Raw genomic sequence first — 16,585 nt, forward strand, 5'->3', positions numbered from 1 at the left:
ACCTAGACGCTCAATAGATCACTTGTCTTTTTCTTCCTCCATTCACCGCAGAGCAGTGCCGTGAACGACGACGATCCGATTTTTTCTATAGCACGGACGAAAAACCGTTCCACAATATAAACATTTTTTGAAAGGCAAAAGCAAACACGAGAAAAAAAAACAGAAATCATAGCAAACGCACACACCAACTATACGTCGGATTTACTTATAGATGGATGAATATATACATACATATACTTGTGTATATGCAGATATATGTGCGCGTTGCTAGTGTTCATACGTGTGTGAAATAATTCCAAATACAAATAAAACAAAATTAAAAATATATATTTTCTATATTAAAACACAGCAAGTTTTTATATAACGTTCTTAACTACCGAACGCATTGTAACGATCGTTTTGAAGTGAAGGATAAAGAACAACAACAACAAAGTGTCATTAACAACATAACAAAGTGTACTCAAAAAAATAACTACATCTGACCAATATTTGGTGGAACTACCCAGTAATTCATTTCAATACTCCTCCTCATCCATTAGATAATTAAGTGTAAGTGAAAAAAAAATTGAATAATAATTAAAAAATAAAAAAATAAATAAAAATCCCACCAAAGAACATTTTTATAAATTTTAAATTTATCCAAACACAAAACCAAACACATTCTATAAAAAATACAAAAACAATTGCTTTCTGTTTCCTTGACTATATTTGGTAAAGTTTTCAAGAATTGTGAAAATACTACGTAGCCCGTCAGTCAGCCAGCCAGCCACAAGCAACAACAAGACAAGAAAAGAAAAAAAAAACACAGCACAGACATTCGTGGTCCATCACAACCTACAGATACCACCATCAATGTATCGTATAAGAAAAAATGTTCGTTCATCATCATCGCTCGTAGCGGCAACAACGCTTGTCAGTGTTACCGTTCTGTGTGGTTCCCTTGAAAAAAAAATGAAAATGTTTTCCACACGGATTCGGTAGAAATATTAGCGTATATTATTTGAAAATTCAAATATCCACATTTACATAAGCGGTAGACATTTTTTGTGGATAGGAATTTTTAAAAATATAACCGATTTCATTTAAAATTTGTCCATCGCAGTAAATCTTCCAAACTTAAATCAAGACTTGGGAATTACATACAAAAATTTTGCGGACAATTTTTTGAAGTATTTGATTTAAGCATACCCTCTATTCTCGATTTGAAATTTCGGCGATTTTCAAACTCCTGGGAAATGAAGGTGCATTATATATTGAAGATTTGTAACTTTCCATATTTAAAGGATAAGAACAATACTTGACATTTTTTCTTGTTTTGTAGTTGTTTTTGAAATGAAATAAAAGTCCTTCTTTTCGACGGCGGACATGATTTCCGACCACCGGAACATCCGAATCCAAAAATTCCAACGGGATTCGAAAGAGACATACCTATGAACTAGGATTATTAACATCTCATAACAATTAACAAAATGGCGGACCTATGAAATGTTATTTTTCGAAAATTCCCTATTTTTGACCACAAACCAATTTAGAAAATAAGGAAGATCTTGACATACATATATCATAGTTAGATCATACGAAAGCTATGCACATACAGAATAAAATTTAAAGTTAGCAACTGATTGGATTATTTATTTTTGAGTCATCGTGCCCGCCATTCGTAAAAACACTTTTTTTGAAAAAACTTGATGCTAACACAATATATCGCCCATATCTTCAGGAGCTGTTGAGACTTTCACTTGAAATTTGAAAGGGGCTTTCTTGATTTAGTGTAGATTCGGTATAAATTGAATTATTTGAAAACGAGACATTGTAAACTAAACCAAACATTTTACAAGGGAATATTTGACCCATGCCTTTACAATATACAGTCTATTCTCAAAAAAAAGGAACAATTTTAAATCATATATGAACCGATCGGAAAATCCATTTCCATCCAAACATTATACATTGTACAATCCTCCCCCACAAATTGTCAAATTTTTAAAAAATCAGTGATTTCCATAGCTCGCTGCTTTGAAAGATGAGAGGCGTCTTCTGTTTTCAGTGGGTAAAACCTTCATCCCGAAAATTGTCTATGTCTCGACATGTTTTCGTATCGCCGCATTTTGGTATTTAAATCGAAAACCTCTAAAATATTTATATATTTAGCCAAGATAATTAGTTTGGTCTTAATTTTCTATTGAGGATCGAAACATTAAAAAATAATAAAATAAGGTCGGAATTTTCATTTAATTATCGATTAATAAGAAGCCGGTATTTATGGTAGAATTTTATTTAATTTCTTAAAATGTCATACATTTTTAACCAATTCTACCAAAACTGTTACAGTGAACTCTCGATAATGTGAACTAATTAATTTCGGGTTAGTTCATATTTTCGAATTTGTTCACATTTTCGATTCGACCAGCTTATTTACCGCAAATTTCCTGATTTATTCATTACTTTAATGTTCAGTATATAAAAAATATTGGTCGAATTTTTCAAGAGAAATATTTTAGTAATTACATTACAAAATTTCACTTACGAAAATCATATGATTGTTGGTGCGAGTTAACACAACTAAATTTGCTACAAAATCGATTCTTTATTTATGCCGGTCTTGCAGCAAAAGTTCTATATGTCTCCGGACAAATTCGAACACAATTTTTCGGCGAATATTTTAATTTTAGTATTTCTTCAAATGGCCAGACTCTGTTCATAAATTAAAATATGCTCGAAATTTGCCGAATAAGTTTGGCTTATATGAATTTTAATTATATTATATGTTAGAAAGTATTGATAGCCCTTTCTTAAGTAATATTAAATATTAATAAATAGATTGTTATTTGTCTCTTCTGAATCAATAAATCGAATTTCGGGAGGGTCGACTCATCCCTCTTTTGATAAGAATTTAAAATCATAAACGGCAACACTGGCAATTATAGTTTTTATTTTCATCTACTGAATTGTTGTTAACCAAATGTTGTCGCTGTGCCATCCCACAGCATCCATCTATCTTCCCAACAATGACAACAAAAACAATAACACGTCCACGTCTATTTGAAATTTATGTCGTCGATTACACCTGACATTTTTCATTTTTACGATTTGTTCCTCTTCCTTCTTTATTTTCTATTTCATTGTTTGTTTTTTTTTACATATTTGACGATAACAGAGAGTGAGAGATGATAACAAATTCACGCCAAATCAAAATAACAAAAAAAAAAATCTAAAATACTATTCACACAAATTAAAACAAATAAATAGAAAATAAATAATACAAAAAAAAAAACCACGAACCGAAAAATAAACATCAGGAAAATCTCACAAGAAGACTAGCGAACGAAAATAGAATATTCGTTCACTATTTTTAACAAATTTGTTGGATACACAAGAACAAATACAACAAATTTGTTGATTTTTTTTTTTGGGTGTTTGAAATCGAAAATTTCGGAAAAAAGTCACGAAGAGAGACACCAATAGTCCAGAGCAGAAAATCGGCTAAGTAATTTCCACAAAGAATGTTGCGTGTGCATCGTTTCACAAACAAAATGTAGGAACGAATATGTTATTGCATAGGAGAATAACAATATCTCGGGGACAAATAATTTACGCAAATAGTTCCGTTACTTCACAATGGATTGAATATTTATGTTATGTATGTTAGAGTATCAAGAAATCCGAGTTAAAACGGCATATTATAAAGGGCATTCAGACGATAATATGCCCTTTTATCGTCTGAATATTTCAGAATTAATATCAGAATAAAAATCTATGTCGATTTAGTTATGTCCGTCTGTATGTTTAAATCGCCATAGCTCCATAGAATATATTATATTGAAAATGCGGTATATCGGTACCTCCAAATATTTGGTATTTTGGGTTATCATTTAATAGCTAATTATCCTACCTAAATTATCAATATTGGTCAAATTTATTGGGATTGCACACCATATAACAATACCTTTCAAAGTTCGGTATTTTGCATTTTTATTGAGTACCAATTTTCCTACCAAAAATGATCGATACTGGTGTACTTATTATAGTCGACCTCTTATAACGAAACCTCAAATACTAGCAGTATTGGCTCAAACTTGGGTAGGTCCCATTTGACGGTACTCACATTATTCCATATTTTGGACACGTTTTTAATCCGAATATATTTCTCATTGGGTGACAATTCATCGTATTAAAAATATTCCATGCTATAATCCCTATATAAAAGTCCCAATCTATTTTAGTTATTCTGAATGGAGGAGAGTAAAAAAGTTTTGGGCCAGCCGAATTTGAATTTGAACCTACCTAATTTCAAGCGAAAAACTCAACAATTACTGAAGTTATAGCCCATAGAATATACAATTTTCCAAAAATTAAATTTCATATGTCCGCCATTTTGTTAATTTTGGTGCGATTTTATTAATCCTAGTTCATACCAGAGCCGAAAATTATGTCAATTCCTTTTCTTATCCTTTAGCACGAATCCTTATATACAAAGTTACATAGCCTTTAATGTAATGCGCGTCCATTTCCCGGTTGAAAATCCCGGTCCTCTAAAGACAGGCTTCCTTTCGGCCTCATAAAGACGTATCGTCATTTTATTGAGATTTTTCGGTACGAAATCATACGAACATTGAACAAATATTCCGGTCATTTTCTTTGTAGATTGACATTTTGTTCGACAAAATAAAATTGTTTGTGCCACAATACAATACAAAGATAACGTTATAAATGTACATATACTTATGGGGTTATCTCAAAACGTTTTGGAGTCACAGCCAAAAAAACTGGAAAAAATATATTAAATTAGGGTAAAAATACCAACATCTGGAAAAAATTTCAGAAAAATCAGCTAACGCAATACAAATCAAAGATAATTATATATACGCACAACTAATAAACCTAAAAATTTCCAGCTAACGCTTGATTATTTACGCACACATATTGTTTCCAATGTTCGATTCGTGCGAATATACCAGAAGAGGCATATTGATACATATATATACGCCAAGCATTTACGTCAAATTTCAAATATCATTCTGTATTTAATGCGTTTTTTTTAAGAGCAGTTGAGGAAGAAAACATGATTTTTTACTACGACACTTTACTTAACGAAATCTGGTCCATCACTTTATACGCTGTTTTTTTTTTTGTATTCTTCTTTGATATAAATTAAATTTATTAATTTTTAATCACAAAATATGTAAATATTTTTTTAATGTTTTAATTTTTTTTCCTTTAGTATTTTGGTATTTTCCTTTCTTTTGGCACATCATCATCGCCCTAAAATAAAACCAATCTACTCTTCCATTATAAATTTGGCCTAAAGCCAACAGCTTATCATGCGCCTTCAGCTGATGCTGTCGCTGCCGCTTCTTTGTTTATCTATAATTATTAAAATGAAAAATACTATATTTTATATATCAGTGAAATAAAATAAATTCCCTTGAATTATTTCCTACGTCATTTGGAGGATTTAGCAGAAAACAGTATTCACACAAACATTGTGTCCAATAAAAAAATCTCTTCGCCCAAAAACGCCATCGGATGGAACCAAAATCACACATACAAAAATAACTTCAAAAATAGTTCTAATGCTTTGATCGTTTTTTTCTTTTTTGTGTAGAAAAAAGGAAGTGGTGCGATTCAAAACCCAAAGAAAAAACTTAAAAATACAAAATTAGAAGAAAAAACTAGCCGCCAAAAATCGTTTCAAAAAAAGAAACAGAGCAACTAAAAAATGCATGTTTTATGTTTGTTTTCACTTCGGAGAAGCCCTAAATAGTTTTCTAAATATAAACATTGCAATGATTACAAATTTAATCTAAATTTTGTGCGTTTATTTCGGTGTTGAGTACACACTTGAATGCTGCTGCATCTTCACTTGCATGCGCCGAGCGGCAAATAGGCTAGACTAGGGGTATGGCTGGCTACCGCCGCCAAGTATAGCACAGCATGCAGTGCCATTTGCGGTTGCATGCATTCCTAGATCTCTTTTGCATATATATATGCACGCACTAAATATACCTATTTTTCAGATTTGTACATATATCCAATTGTATAAAAATGTGTATACATATACAATATCTTTATACGTGTGTACTTAAATAAACATTAATACACGTGCATCAACGGATGATATCAGATACAGGTAGTATTGGTATTAAACAAAATATTTCACAAATTCAGCAAAGAAAACTGAAATTGTTTCCACCGAAAATATTTTTGGGTTTCTAAAAATATACATTTTGGAAAGCGATAAAAATTGTAGATTCTAATATGATAAAATAAATACAAACAAATAATGCACACAATTTCATTTCAATAAATGAGTACAAAATGAATTAAGAAATATTTGTATACCAGGAGAGATGATTTAATTGGATTTGTTCGGAATCGTGAAAGGAGCAATTTTAATGTATTTAAATATGAGTTTTCTCAGAAGTACTTAAAAAAATTACAAATCGTCTTTAAATCCCATTTCGAAGCGATTCATGTGGATATAAGTGCGGAAAACCAGTTTTTGTCTGTCTGTCATTTTAATATCAAATAATTTTGATATTAAAAATAGGTTGTAAATACAAATTTGGTGCAAATATTAGGAAAAAAAATTCCTGACATTTATATTGGGGCTACCACCAAATAATAAACCTAAAATATCGAACTATAGTCAATTTACGTAATGAGGGGTTAAATGTGGAATAATCCGAAACCTTAGTCAATGCTGATAGTTTTTATTAATGAAAGATTTTCTATCCAATAAGAATCTAAAAAAGTACCTAAATTGGTGAGGTGCCTTTAAAAGAGGCCTATCCCAAGAAATGGACCCATATTGATTATTTATAGTAAATTGATTGAAAACTGTATTCAAAATTCCAAATATGTGGAGGCAACGTTATATAGGGTAACATCCATACTAAAAAAGTGTGATGTGAATTGATCGATTTCGTCATTTAAAGTTTTTTTTAATCTGAAACAATTGATTCTTATTCTTATCATTGGATCTTAGGAAATTATTTCTAACACTCCGAAATAGAATATCTAAATGTAACAAATACATATGACCAAGATGGTATAAATCATTTGATATTATCTACGATTAGACTAATTTATGTCTTTTAATCTCAAATCTTTAATTTATGATTATTTTCATTTGTAATAAAAATGTCACATAGGTTATTTACCCTTTTTTTCGAAATGAGAAATTTCAATTTTCTTCACACTCAGGTGGTTTGTTTTCGATTTTGTATTTGTAGTTTTATTTCAAATATTTTTTGAAAACATATTTGCAATTCACATTTTCACACCCACTTACCGTACAATACCATACCTTTGCCATAAATCGCCCCCTCTCTTCCGATAAATGTAAGGCCTATTACAAATGAAAACATTCAATTTTTCACAAAATTTCACAAAACTATTTCCCAATAAGGCCAGACGTATGTATTTGTGGGCGATATCTTTAAATAGCATTTCGTCTTGAAAAGTGACGTAGAATTTCTGTGTGTAGAATATTAATTGTGATTCTCGAGGAGTATAGGAAATGTTCAAATCATGCCAAAATTTTCGAATGTTTTTTCATCTCTATTCACAACAACTAGAAAAAAATGATCAGAAGAAAAAAGAAAATTTTACTCGACAATCGATCAAGAGAAGACGATGAAGACGACGACGACTGACTGGCTTATTGACCACATAGCGTTTTACAAATTGTGGCATGTTGTCGTTGGCGGTCTAGTGCCACCGTTGATGATCGTGGCCAACCAAGAGGTGTAAATTTAAAATTAAACGGATTTCAATGCGTCAAATTAGTTTTGTTTTCGTTTTCTTTTTTTCTTATTTTTTGGTTTACCGTCATTGCATTTTCTTTTCTTTCGATTTTTGTTTTGTTTTTTATTTATTCCCAACATGAGGCAGCGCGAGTGAGTGATTAATTGTTGGCCCATAGGCTAATGTGTTTTCGTTTCGTTTGATTTCTTTCCGGTTCCTTAACTTTTGGTGATGGGGCATTTTAATGGCATTGTTGTTGTTTCTTTTTTTCTTTGTTTTTTTTTTTTTTTTTGTAATGGACAATTAATTTCCATTAAAATATTGGTATAAAAACGCAGTTGCCATTCATTACGTTTTTATGTCACCTATTTTTTTATTTATTTCAACATTGTGTACGTGGGCTGTAAATCCACCAGGGTACACATACTGACAAACAACGTCGCAATAATTTTCCTATACACTTGTGCAAATATTTTCAATCCATAATACGTCGCAATATAAACAAGACAAAACAATAACAACAAATGCGATTTTAATGAACATTTTGTTCGTTCGTTCGATCATTCATCATCATTATTATAATCCTCTCGCTGCTTAGTTGTGTTTAGCTTATCTGTCATTTTCTGCAGTGAACATTTTGCGGAATTCTCAAGAATTTCCTATACTGAATGGACAATTGATGTTGTTGATGGCCTTTTATGGTCATTAAATATATCACATTGATTTTTTCAGATATATCAAAATGGTTTAAGTGAAGGAACTACATATTTTGATTTTTTCAAACAAAATTCAACATCTGACAAAGTACACTGACATTTTGAAATTGCCATTTTGGATGGACGATTTGACACCCAATAAAAGCCTAAAATTTTAAATCAAATTAGTGCCTTATATGGTTAAAAATGTCCACAAAATACCGAATAAGAGGGATCCTAACCTAAAACTTAAAGTCAATATTGTTTTTTGGTAGGGAGATTTTCTACTCAAAGAGAATGTGAAATGGCAAATATTTCAATGAATAAATTTTACATATCCTACACGTTGATTTTAAAAATATTTAGAACCGATCGATACTATTTTTAAGGATTTATGTTAAATATTAAGGGACCACCTCCCCCTCCCCTCGACTTTAAATTTTCAAGATATTCAATGGACTGGCAAATCATTACGAAAGCTTGTTAAGGTTTGTAATTTTGCAGATGTATATTTGAAGATTTAAAGGAAAAGAAAAATAATTTACACAAATTTTTGTTATTGTTTTATGGGATTAATAAAAAGTCCTTATTTTTGAGCATGTGAAATGGCAAAAATTCCAACGGTGTTAGAGAGGGTACATGTCAGGCTCTCGTATGAACTACGATTACACTGTGCGACACGAAAATTTTTCAGGGGTTCTAATGTACCAATTCTGTTTAGTTGGAGTCCCTGGATCACGAAAATACCTTTGGTTTTTCTGGGTCACTTCGAAAATTAATTTTATAACGGTATATATAGAGAAAATCGTGGTTTCATGGACTTTCCATTTGAAACTTGAATAACTTATTTACTTTATAACGGATTTATATTATTCTTTTTTTCTTTCGAAGAGTACAATTTTTCCTTTCAAACAAGATATATATTTTGTAAATCGGTTGAGGATTGACTGAGTTACAGCGGTTGAAATGTGAAAAAATACGCATAAAATGGCAACATTTATTTTTCTTCGGACTGTACGATGAAATTATGATATCAAGCCATATAAGTTTTATTATATTATGGGGAAGAAAATTAAATTAGCTTTCGAGAATATGCATATTGATTCTATGCATATTCTCTAAAGGAAATATGGGTCTATCTCATTTCCTTTTGCCTGTTACAAACATAACGGTTTGTAAAAGGAAACGATACAGACCCATATTTCCTTTAGAGAATATGCATATAATCAATACAAAAATGTGTATAAGTCATCCATTTTTTAACCGATTTTTTTGATTTTTATCATTTTCGAAAGCTAATTTTATTTTCTTCCCCATAATATAATAAAACTTATATGGCTTGATATCATAATTTCATCGTACAGTCCGAAGAAAAATAAATTTTGCCATTTTATGCGTATTTTTCACATTTCAACCGCTGTAACTCAGCCAATCCTCAACCGATTTACCAAATATATATCTTGTTTGAAAGATAAAATTCTACACTTCGAATGAAAAAAAAGAATAATAAAAATCCGTTAGAAAGAAAAGAAGTTATACGCGTTTCAAAGTGAAAATCTATGGAACCACGTTTTTTCCTACATTTACCGTTATAAAACAAATTTTCGAAGTGACCCAGAAAAACCAAAGGTATATTCGTGGTCCAGGGACTCCAACTAAACAGTATTGGTACATTAGAACTCCTGAAAAAAATTTTAGTTTTGTTTTGTATCACAGTGTTATTGACTTCGCTCAAAAATCAACAAAATGGCGGACCTTTGGAAAAATATTATTGGGAAATCGCCTATTTTTTACCACAAACCAAGTTAAAAAATAAAAATAAGGATCTTGACCGATTGGATTTATTTGGAATCGATCGGATTATTAGTTTTTGAGTTATCGTGCCCGCCATTCGCAATAACGCTGTTTGGAGAAAAATGCGTTTAAAGACGTCACTTGATGCTAGCACAATAAATCGGCTATATCTTCAAGAGTTGTTGAAAGTAGTGTAGATTCGAATTAAATCAAAATAAAAAAATAAATATTTTGAAACAACATAAATATTTACCTTTTAAATATTTAAATCGCTAAATTAGATTCGAGCGCATTTACAGTCTCTGATTTGTATCCCCATTATGTTTCTCAAATGCTGTTGAAATATTTATTTAACATCTCAATTCATTTTCACTAAAATAAGATTTTATACTGGGAAAAATATAATCCTCGACATGTATTTCACACTTTCCTAAAATTATAACACTGGCAACCACTGTTTTTTCTCCCAACTGTATTATATATAAAATGTCTAAAAATAAATAAAGTGAATTAAAATTTAAATTTGAATTCTTCTTGTTATTACAGGTAAAAACTACACGTGTAACGAAATCCATTAAATCGGGAAGCTCTTCTTCACCAGTTATAGAGACAACTTGTGATATCGAGGAGATCTGGGACGAAGAAATTCTAAAACAATTGGTAAGCATAACAAATAACTAACAGCATGAACACATTAACACCTTTGTTGGAAACAAATTAAACCCTCACTCCCCACTAAATGACTCATCAATAATTTAATTTTCATCAATTGCCCCACATAATGGAAGTTTTCTTAATTAATGAATGATTTACAGTTATTAGTTATAATTTTGAGTGACTGATTGATTGTTATATTAAAATAAAATTTTCACGCTCTCTATCTTTCTTTCAGTTGGAACAAGCTAAAACTTACGAAGAACGCCGTAAAATCAGATCACGTTTGAGGGAACTTATGGCTGACCGTGCAGGTATTTGATTATTTTCCCATTTTTATTGACGTTTTATTATTAACCAAAGTATATAGGTGATGATATTGTAAAAACGCAATTGAAGTTTATTTAAAGCCTGTCGGCTATTTTTATAACTCAACTTTTATGAGTTTTTGAAATGCCTATGGCCAGGATATGACAAATTACCAGATAAATAACGTCATATGGAATGAAAAACGACGCAAAATTTTCTTTAAAAAATCTTTGTGCTAATTCGAAAAAAGAATTGATAACATCGATTGTTTCCACGATTTTGTTGCTATTTACATTTCATATGACGTTAAAAAAACTTCAATTGCATTTTATCAGACCTTTTACAACATTTCTCGCAAGAGAAAGAAAAAAAATGTGCCTTTTATTTCAATCAAAATTTAGGTTGATATTAAAAAAAAATGGTGATGGTATTTAAAATTGGGTATTCCTTTTCAGGTGACTTATACAATTACTTTGATTAAAATTATTTTTACCAAACAAAAAAATTGCAAACTAAATTCCTTTTTTTTCGAAAAAATGTGTTGTTTTTGTATCCTTCATGGAATGAAGGGCACATGTCCAACTTGCGTCGACAACATTTGGCGTTAACATTATGCAAATTATCTTTAAGAATTCCTGGAATATAAGAATATAATGTCCATTGTCCTATTTAACGCCCATGCCCTTGAAATCAATCAACAATGCAACGACAATCTCAATATCGGAATATAAATGTTCGTTAATATGTGGATTCCTCTGTATATTTGCTCCATTCTAGATATTAATTAAAATTCAAATCCAATTGATTTGGCATCGGCGAAATCAGTGAGAGAAAGAGTTTGAGCAAGAATTGAGAGAGCTGTACAGAGAAACCAGGAAAAAAACAAGAAAACTAATTATTATTTTGGCCATAGGTGGTGGTACCCCGCCACTACACCCCACTCACTACAAAGCACACCCCACCCACCCACAATATTTCCATTGTTCGGCACACACACGTACATCCATATTTCGATGTGAACGCGTGTGTGTATGTGGACACGCGTGAGCAAGGTGTGCCTGTGTGCATATTACAATAGTCGTAGGAAAGATGTAAGCATCATCATTGAAAATACTTTTGTTTTAATTATTATTTTCCTGTTTCGTTGTCACTATTTGGATATGTTTCGATCACTGTACTCCTCTCTATTCCAGAGAACCTAGAAAACCAAAAACAAAACAATTCCAAAATCAATCAATCAAACAACCATGTGTGTGTGACGCGTTTCTATCATTCAAATCGTTCGTTCGTAATAATTCGTTAGTCCATTGTTTCGATCACCATAACCACCCACCACAAGTGCCACCCACCACTACCACCAACAACAACACCACGCCACCACCACCATCATCGTCAGCATCGTCACCAACAAGAAAATGTGAATTTCACATTGAATATTTGAAAATCATGTCAAACATTCATCGTTACGTCCGTCCACAAACAAAGAGAATGAGAGCAGGGGATTGAGAGAAAACGAGACCAAGAGCATCATCGGGGAAGGCCTTGCCGATGGCCTTTGTAGATCTCAGACAAATCGCAAAAAACAAACAAAAATCAGACGATCGACGACTACTCGCTCACTCGTTCGCCCCAATACCATCATAAAGCGATCTTCTCAAGATCTCATCATGCTCCTTCTTCTCTATTTTTTCCTTGTTGTTGTTGTTGTTGTGTTATTGTTTTCGTTTGTTATTTTCGCTTTTACAAAATTTTATTTTAATCGTTGGCTCATAAATTTCCTATATTTAGAAAAGAACAGTTGCCAGCAGACAGGCAAAGAAGAAGGAGAATCTGCTTCTGCTGCTGTAGCCGCTGGAAAACGCGTTGAAGAATTGAAATCGCCTGTTCAGAGGAGTGAAAGCAGTGCCAGCAGTGAATACGAAATAATCGAAGAGGAAGTAACCTGTACAGAATCCGAATCGGAAGAGGTTCAGGAAACTGTCACAGAGACCCCCAAAAAGGGGGAGGAACCCAAGAAGAAGACCGAGGAAGTCGAAAAGGAAGAGAAAACATCAGCTACGCCACCAGACGTAGTACCAGCTGAGACTAACAGTTCCGAAGAACAAGTCCAAAAGGTAGAAGCAGAAACAAAGGAATCTGACGTCACAGATTCCGGCAAAGAAACCACTGATAGCTGCCCGGAAAAGGGTGAGTCGTCTGCCATGCCCACGCAACAAGGCTCGATGCACCAACAACAAAATAAAATGATGCAAGTCCATCAGGCAAATAATCAAAAGCTGGCCAGCCAACATAGCAGTAATCCAGCAGCAACCTCTAAACTCAGTAGTGATCGTAGTCAAATGCACGCTCCTTCGAATAACAAACAGAAATCCTCTACGCATCTGGCCAATGGCCAGACTAGCAATCCAACTGTGACAGTGACTGCAGGCAACAACACTATGGTTAGGGATCTAGGTAGTAACTCGTTAGAAGCATTAGGTAGTAACAACAACACTAGCGGTAGTAGTAGTTCCCAAAGACAAGTAGATCGACTAGGTGTGCCTCAGAAGGAAGATTCGGGTACAGAGAGTGGCGAAGATTTGCGTTTCATTGCGGCTGGTCTGCGCGATCAATTGCAAATGAAGAGTGATTCAAACATCATCGACGATGTCACCTGTGCCCTTAGCCGTTTGGAAGCGTCGCTTAAGGAAGGCAAAGACATTTCGGTGGATACGGAAAAACGCAAAGCTCTGTTGGCTTTGGTGGGTCGGCTGCAAGCAGGTCTTACTTCGCCGGAAAAATTGGCTGAAATTGCTGCAGCCATGTCGGAACTCGATGGTCACGACGCTGTCTACGGTGAAACATCGTCACCGGAGGCAGATGCCCATCGATCAAATCGACAACGATTCGCCAAACGTCGCAATCGTATTGATCGCCACACGGTGGGTGTTAGTCGTGAGGAGCTGGCCGATGCCCGACGTTACATGGAGGACATGTTGATAATGGAGAATATTTGCCAAGCCACAACTCCCGAGGCTGCTAATAGCAATTCACCTCCACAATGGTTCCCCCTGGAGAAAAATGCATCCACTGGTTCCATTCTTATGCACAACAATAGCTCGACAATGAGACAAAATAATTTCCTCAACGAGAATTACACGCAAAATTCTGCACCGAGCAACAGCCATCTGCATCCCAACTCCCAAACTGCGGGAAAACGTAGACCAGTATCTGGAGATTTTTCGGTGAGTTTTGGATTGCCTTCAACCGCTTATGAGGATAGTTCAACTGCTCCGCAGACTCTAGTCGATAGACAACAAGCTGCCTATGTTGAGCAGCGCAATGCAGATAACGTCTCCTCCGATACAAATTCAAAGTTCGCCAGATTTACAAATAAGAAGCAGCTTATGAAACGGGCAAACACCATTGATATTGCAAAGACGAAGCGGTTCAATTCGGACATGGATACAGATTCAGATGCCGAAGATAGATCGCACACCATTGGCCTCAAACGCACAGTTCATCCCACCGTCAAGAAGAGAGTGGCAAATGTCGTGCCACCCTTTGAGCCGAAAACGGAAAACGATCGCAAATTCCTGGCCTTCATCAACAAACAAAGTGATAAACCCGGACTGGGTTGGACCAACTCTCGATCCGTGTCGAACTGGACAACTAAATTTGGTTCTTTAAAACACACCTTTGAGGCGGGCGGCAGTGGTACAGTTACAGCCGCCAAGCCCCCACAAATTCCCTCACACATACATCCGAGACCTGCAACACAACAGGTCCACAAACAGCCTCAAGCTCCGGTACAGAACTACATGAGCACCAATCAACAAATTGCTCAACGACTACAACAGGAAGCACAGCGCCAAGCCGAGGAACGTAGAATAAAATTGGAGTACGAACGCATGGAGGCTGAGCGCAGGGAACGTGAAAAATTGGAGATGCTGCGCCAACAGCAACAAAGAGAGCGAATGGAACGAGAACGCTTGGAAAGAGAGTACTACGAACGGGAGATTAGGGAGCGTAATCAACGGGCGGCACAACAAAATGCCGCCCAAATGAATGTTCCCAAACCCATACCAATCAATGAGTTCAAACATGCGCCTCAGTCTGTGTTTAGGCCCATCGACAACGGGGACACTCAGCAAAGAGGTATTTACAAGCCCATACCGCAATTACCTACAGGCCCACATAGTTGGCAAGCTCCCTCAGCTGTCAGTAGCCGATCACATGAACCCTTATCACCCAGTAGCTATGCACCACATACAAGGCCCGATAATTCATTTATCACAACACCTCCGCCATCTTCTAAATCTCCCATTGGTTTGCCATGGACTTCAAAGCCCACTGTGGATTCCAGTAGTTTTAAGAGTAAAGCTAATAAATTTGAAGAACGTTCCAAATACGACAACTACAACAATGGAGCAATGCTACAGAGACACCACTCCCTGAGGACATCTAATGTAAATATGCCTCCAAATGACGATTTTAAGAAAAGACCATCGTTGCCAAACACCAGTGACCCATACGGTGTTCAGCGTAACTATCATCATAATGACTATTCCGCCAATCCTCCTCTATCATACACAGCAACAAATCCTCCATTGTCTTATTCGGCAACGGCTGCTCCGGCACCACCACCACCCACAAATATCTCCTTCGTGTACAATAACCACACCTCGAAGCCAACATACTTGAGCTATCCATGTTTACCCACAGCTGTCATGGAATCGACTGCTACTTATTCTCGTTCTCGCGAGGACTCCCTGACCAATCCACAGGCTGTGCCTTTGGTGTTGACCAGTTCAAACCCATCATACTGTCCTCCACAGCAGCAGCAACAACAACAACTGCAGGCGCAACCCGCTAGGGAGTATATGTCATCATCTACTCTAGATGTGATGAGTCCACCGGACAGTGCTCTCACGAGTCCCAGCATTCCTGCAATGCAACAACACCCACAAACCGATTACACAGACGATGACCTGGACTCAGACAATCTGACAGAGTACAGAGCAGTCAGCAAAGTCATGGCCAAGCCACAATCCCAGACCGCCGTTACAGTTGGCAGGCGTGCGGGCCATGTGAGTGACGATGAAGTGTATGGCAAGAACTCCAAAGCGGCGAAGAGCCTTCTCTCCACAATGAAGAATATTGGCAATAAGTCCAATGGCGATACTAAACGTCCACAGGCCTTGCAAACTACCAAACGTCCAGAGGCAGTAACATCACCACAGACCTGCCTGTCACCAGATGGCCGTGCTTACCAAGCCCCCATGGTAGATCCCATCTTCCCAGATTTGACGAACTTCGAACCGAATCGTAAGCCTTTGTACGAAAGCGGGCCACAGAAACCTCAGGCTACACCAACTCCATATGGTCAGCCCAGAAAACAACCG

The 16,585-nt window shown here is 35.1% G+C and overlaps 1 protein-coding gene across 1 annotated transcript in view; it reads left to right on the forward strand.

Annotated features, from left to right (window-relative positions):
* The window catches only part of LOC133323031 (titin), a 67,755-nt gene that overhangs the window by 42,930 nt on the left and 8,240 nt on the right, over positions 1–16,585 (forward strand). Inside the window, exons 9-11 of the mRNA XM_061531988.1 lie at positions 10,785–10,898; positions 11,131–11,206; positions 12,990–16,518. Coding sequence (XP_061387972.1) covers positions 10,785–10,898; positions 11,131–11,206; positions 12,990–16,518 — 3,719 coding nt within the window. The remainder of the gene's footprint in view (positions 1–10,784; positions 10,899–11,130; positions 11,207–12,989; positions 16,519–16,585) is intronic.

Source organism: Musca vetustissima, unplaced genomic scaffold, assembly GCF_032173495.1.
Source record: "Musca vetustissima isolate MV318-11 ecotype Yass unplaced genomic scaffold, APGP_CSIRO_Mvet_v1 utg3678, whole genome shotgun sequence".
NCBI lineage: Eukaryota > Metazoa > Arthropoda > Insecta > Diptera > Muscidae > Musca > Musca vetustissima.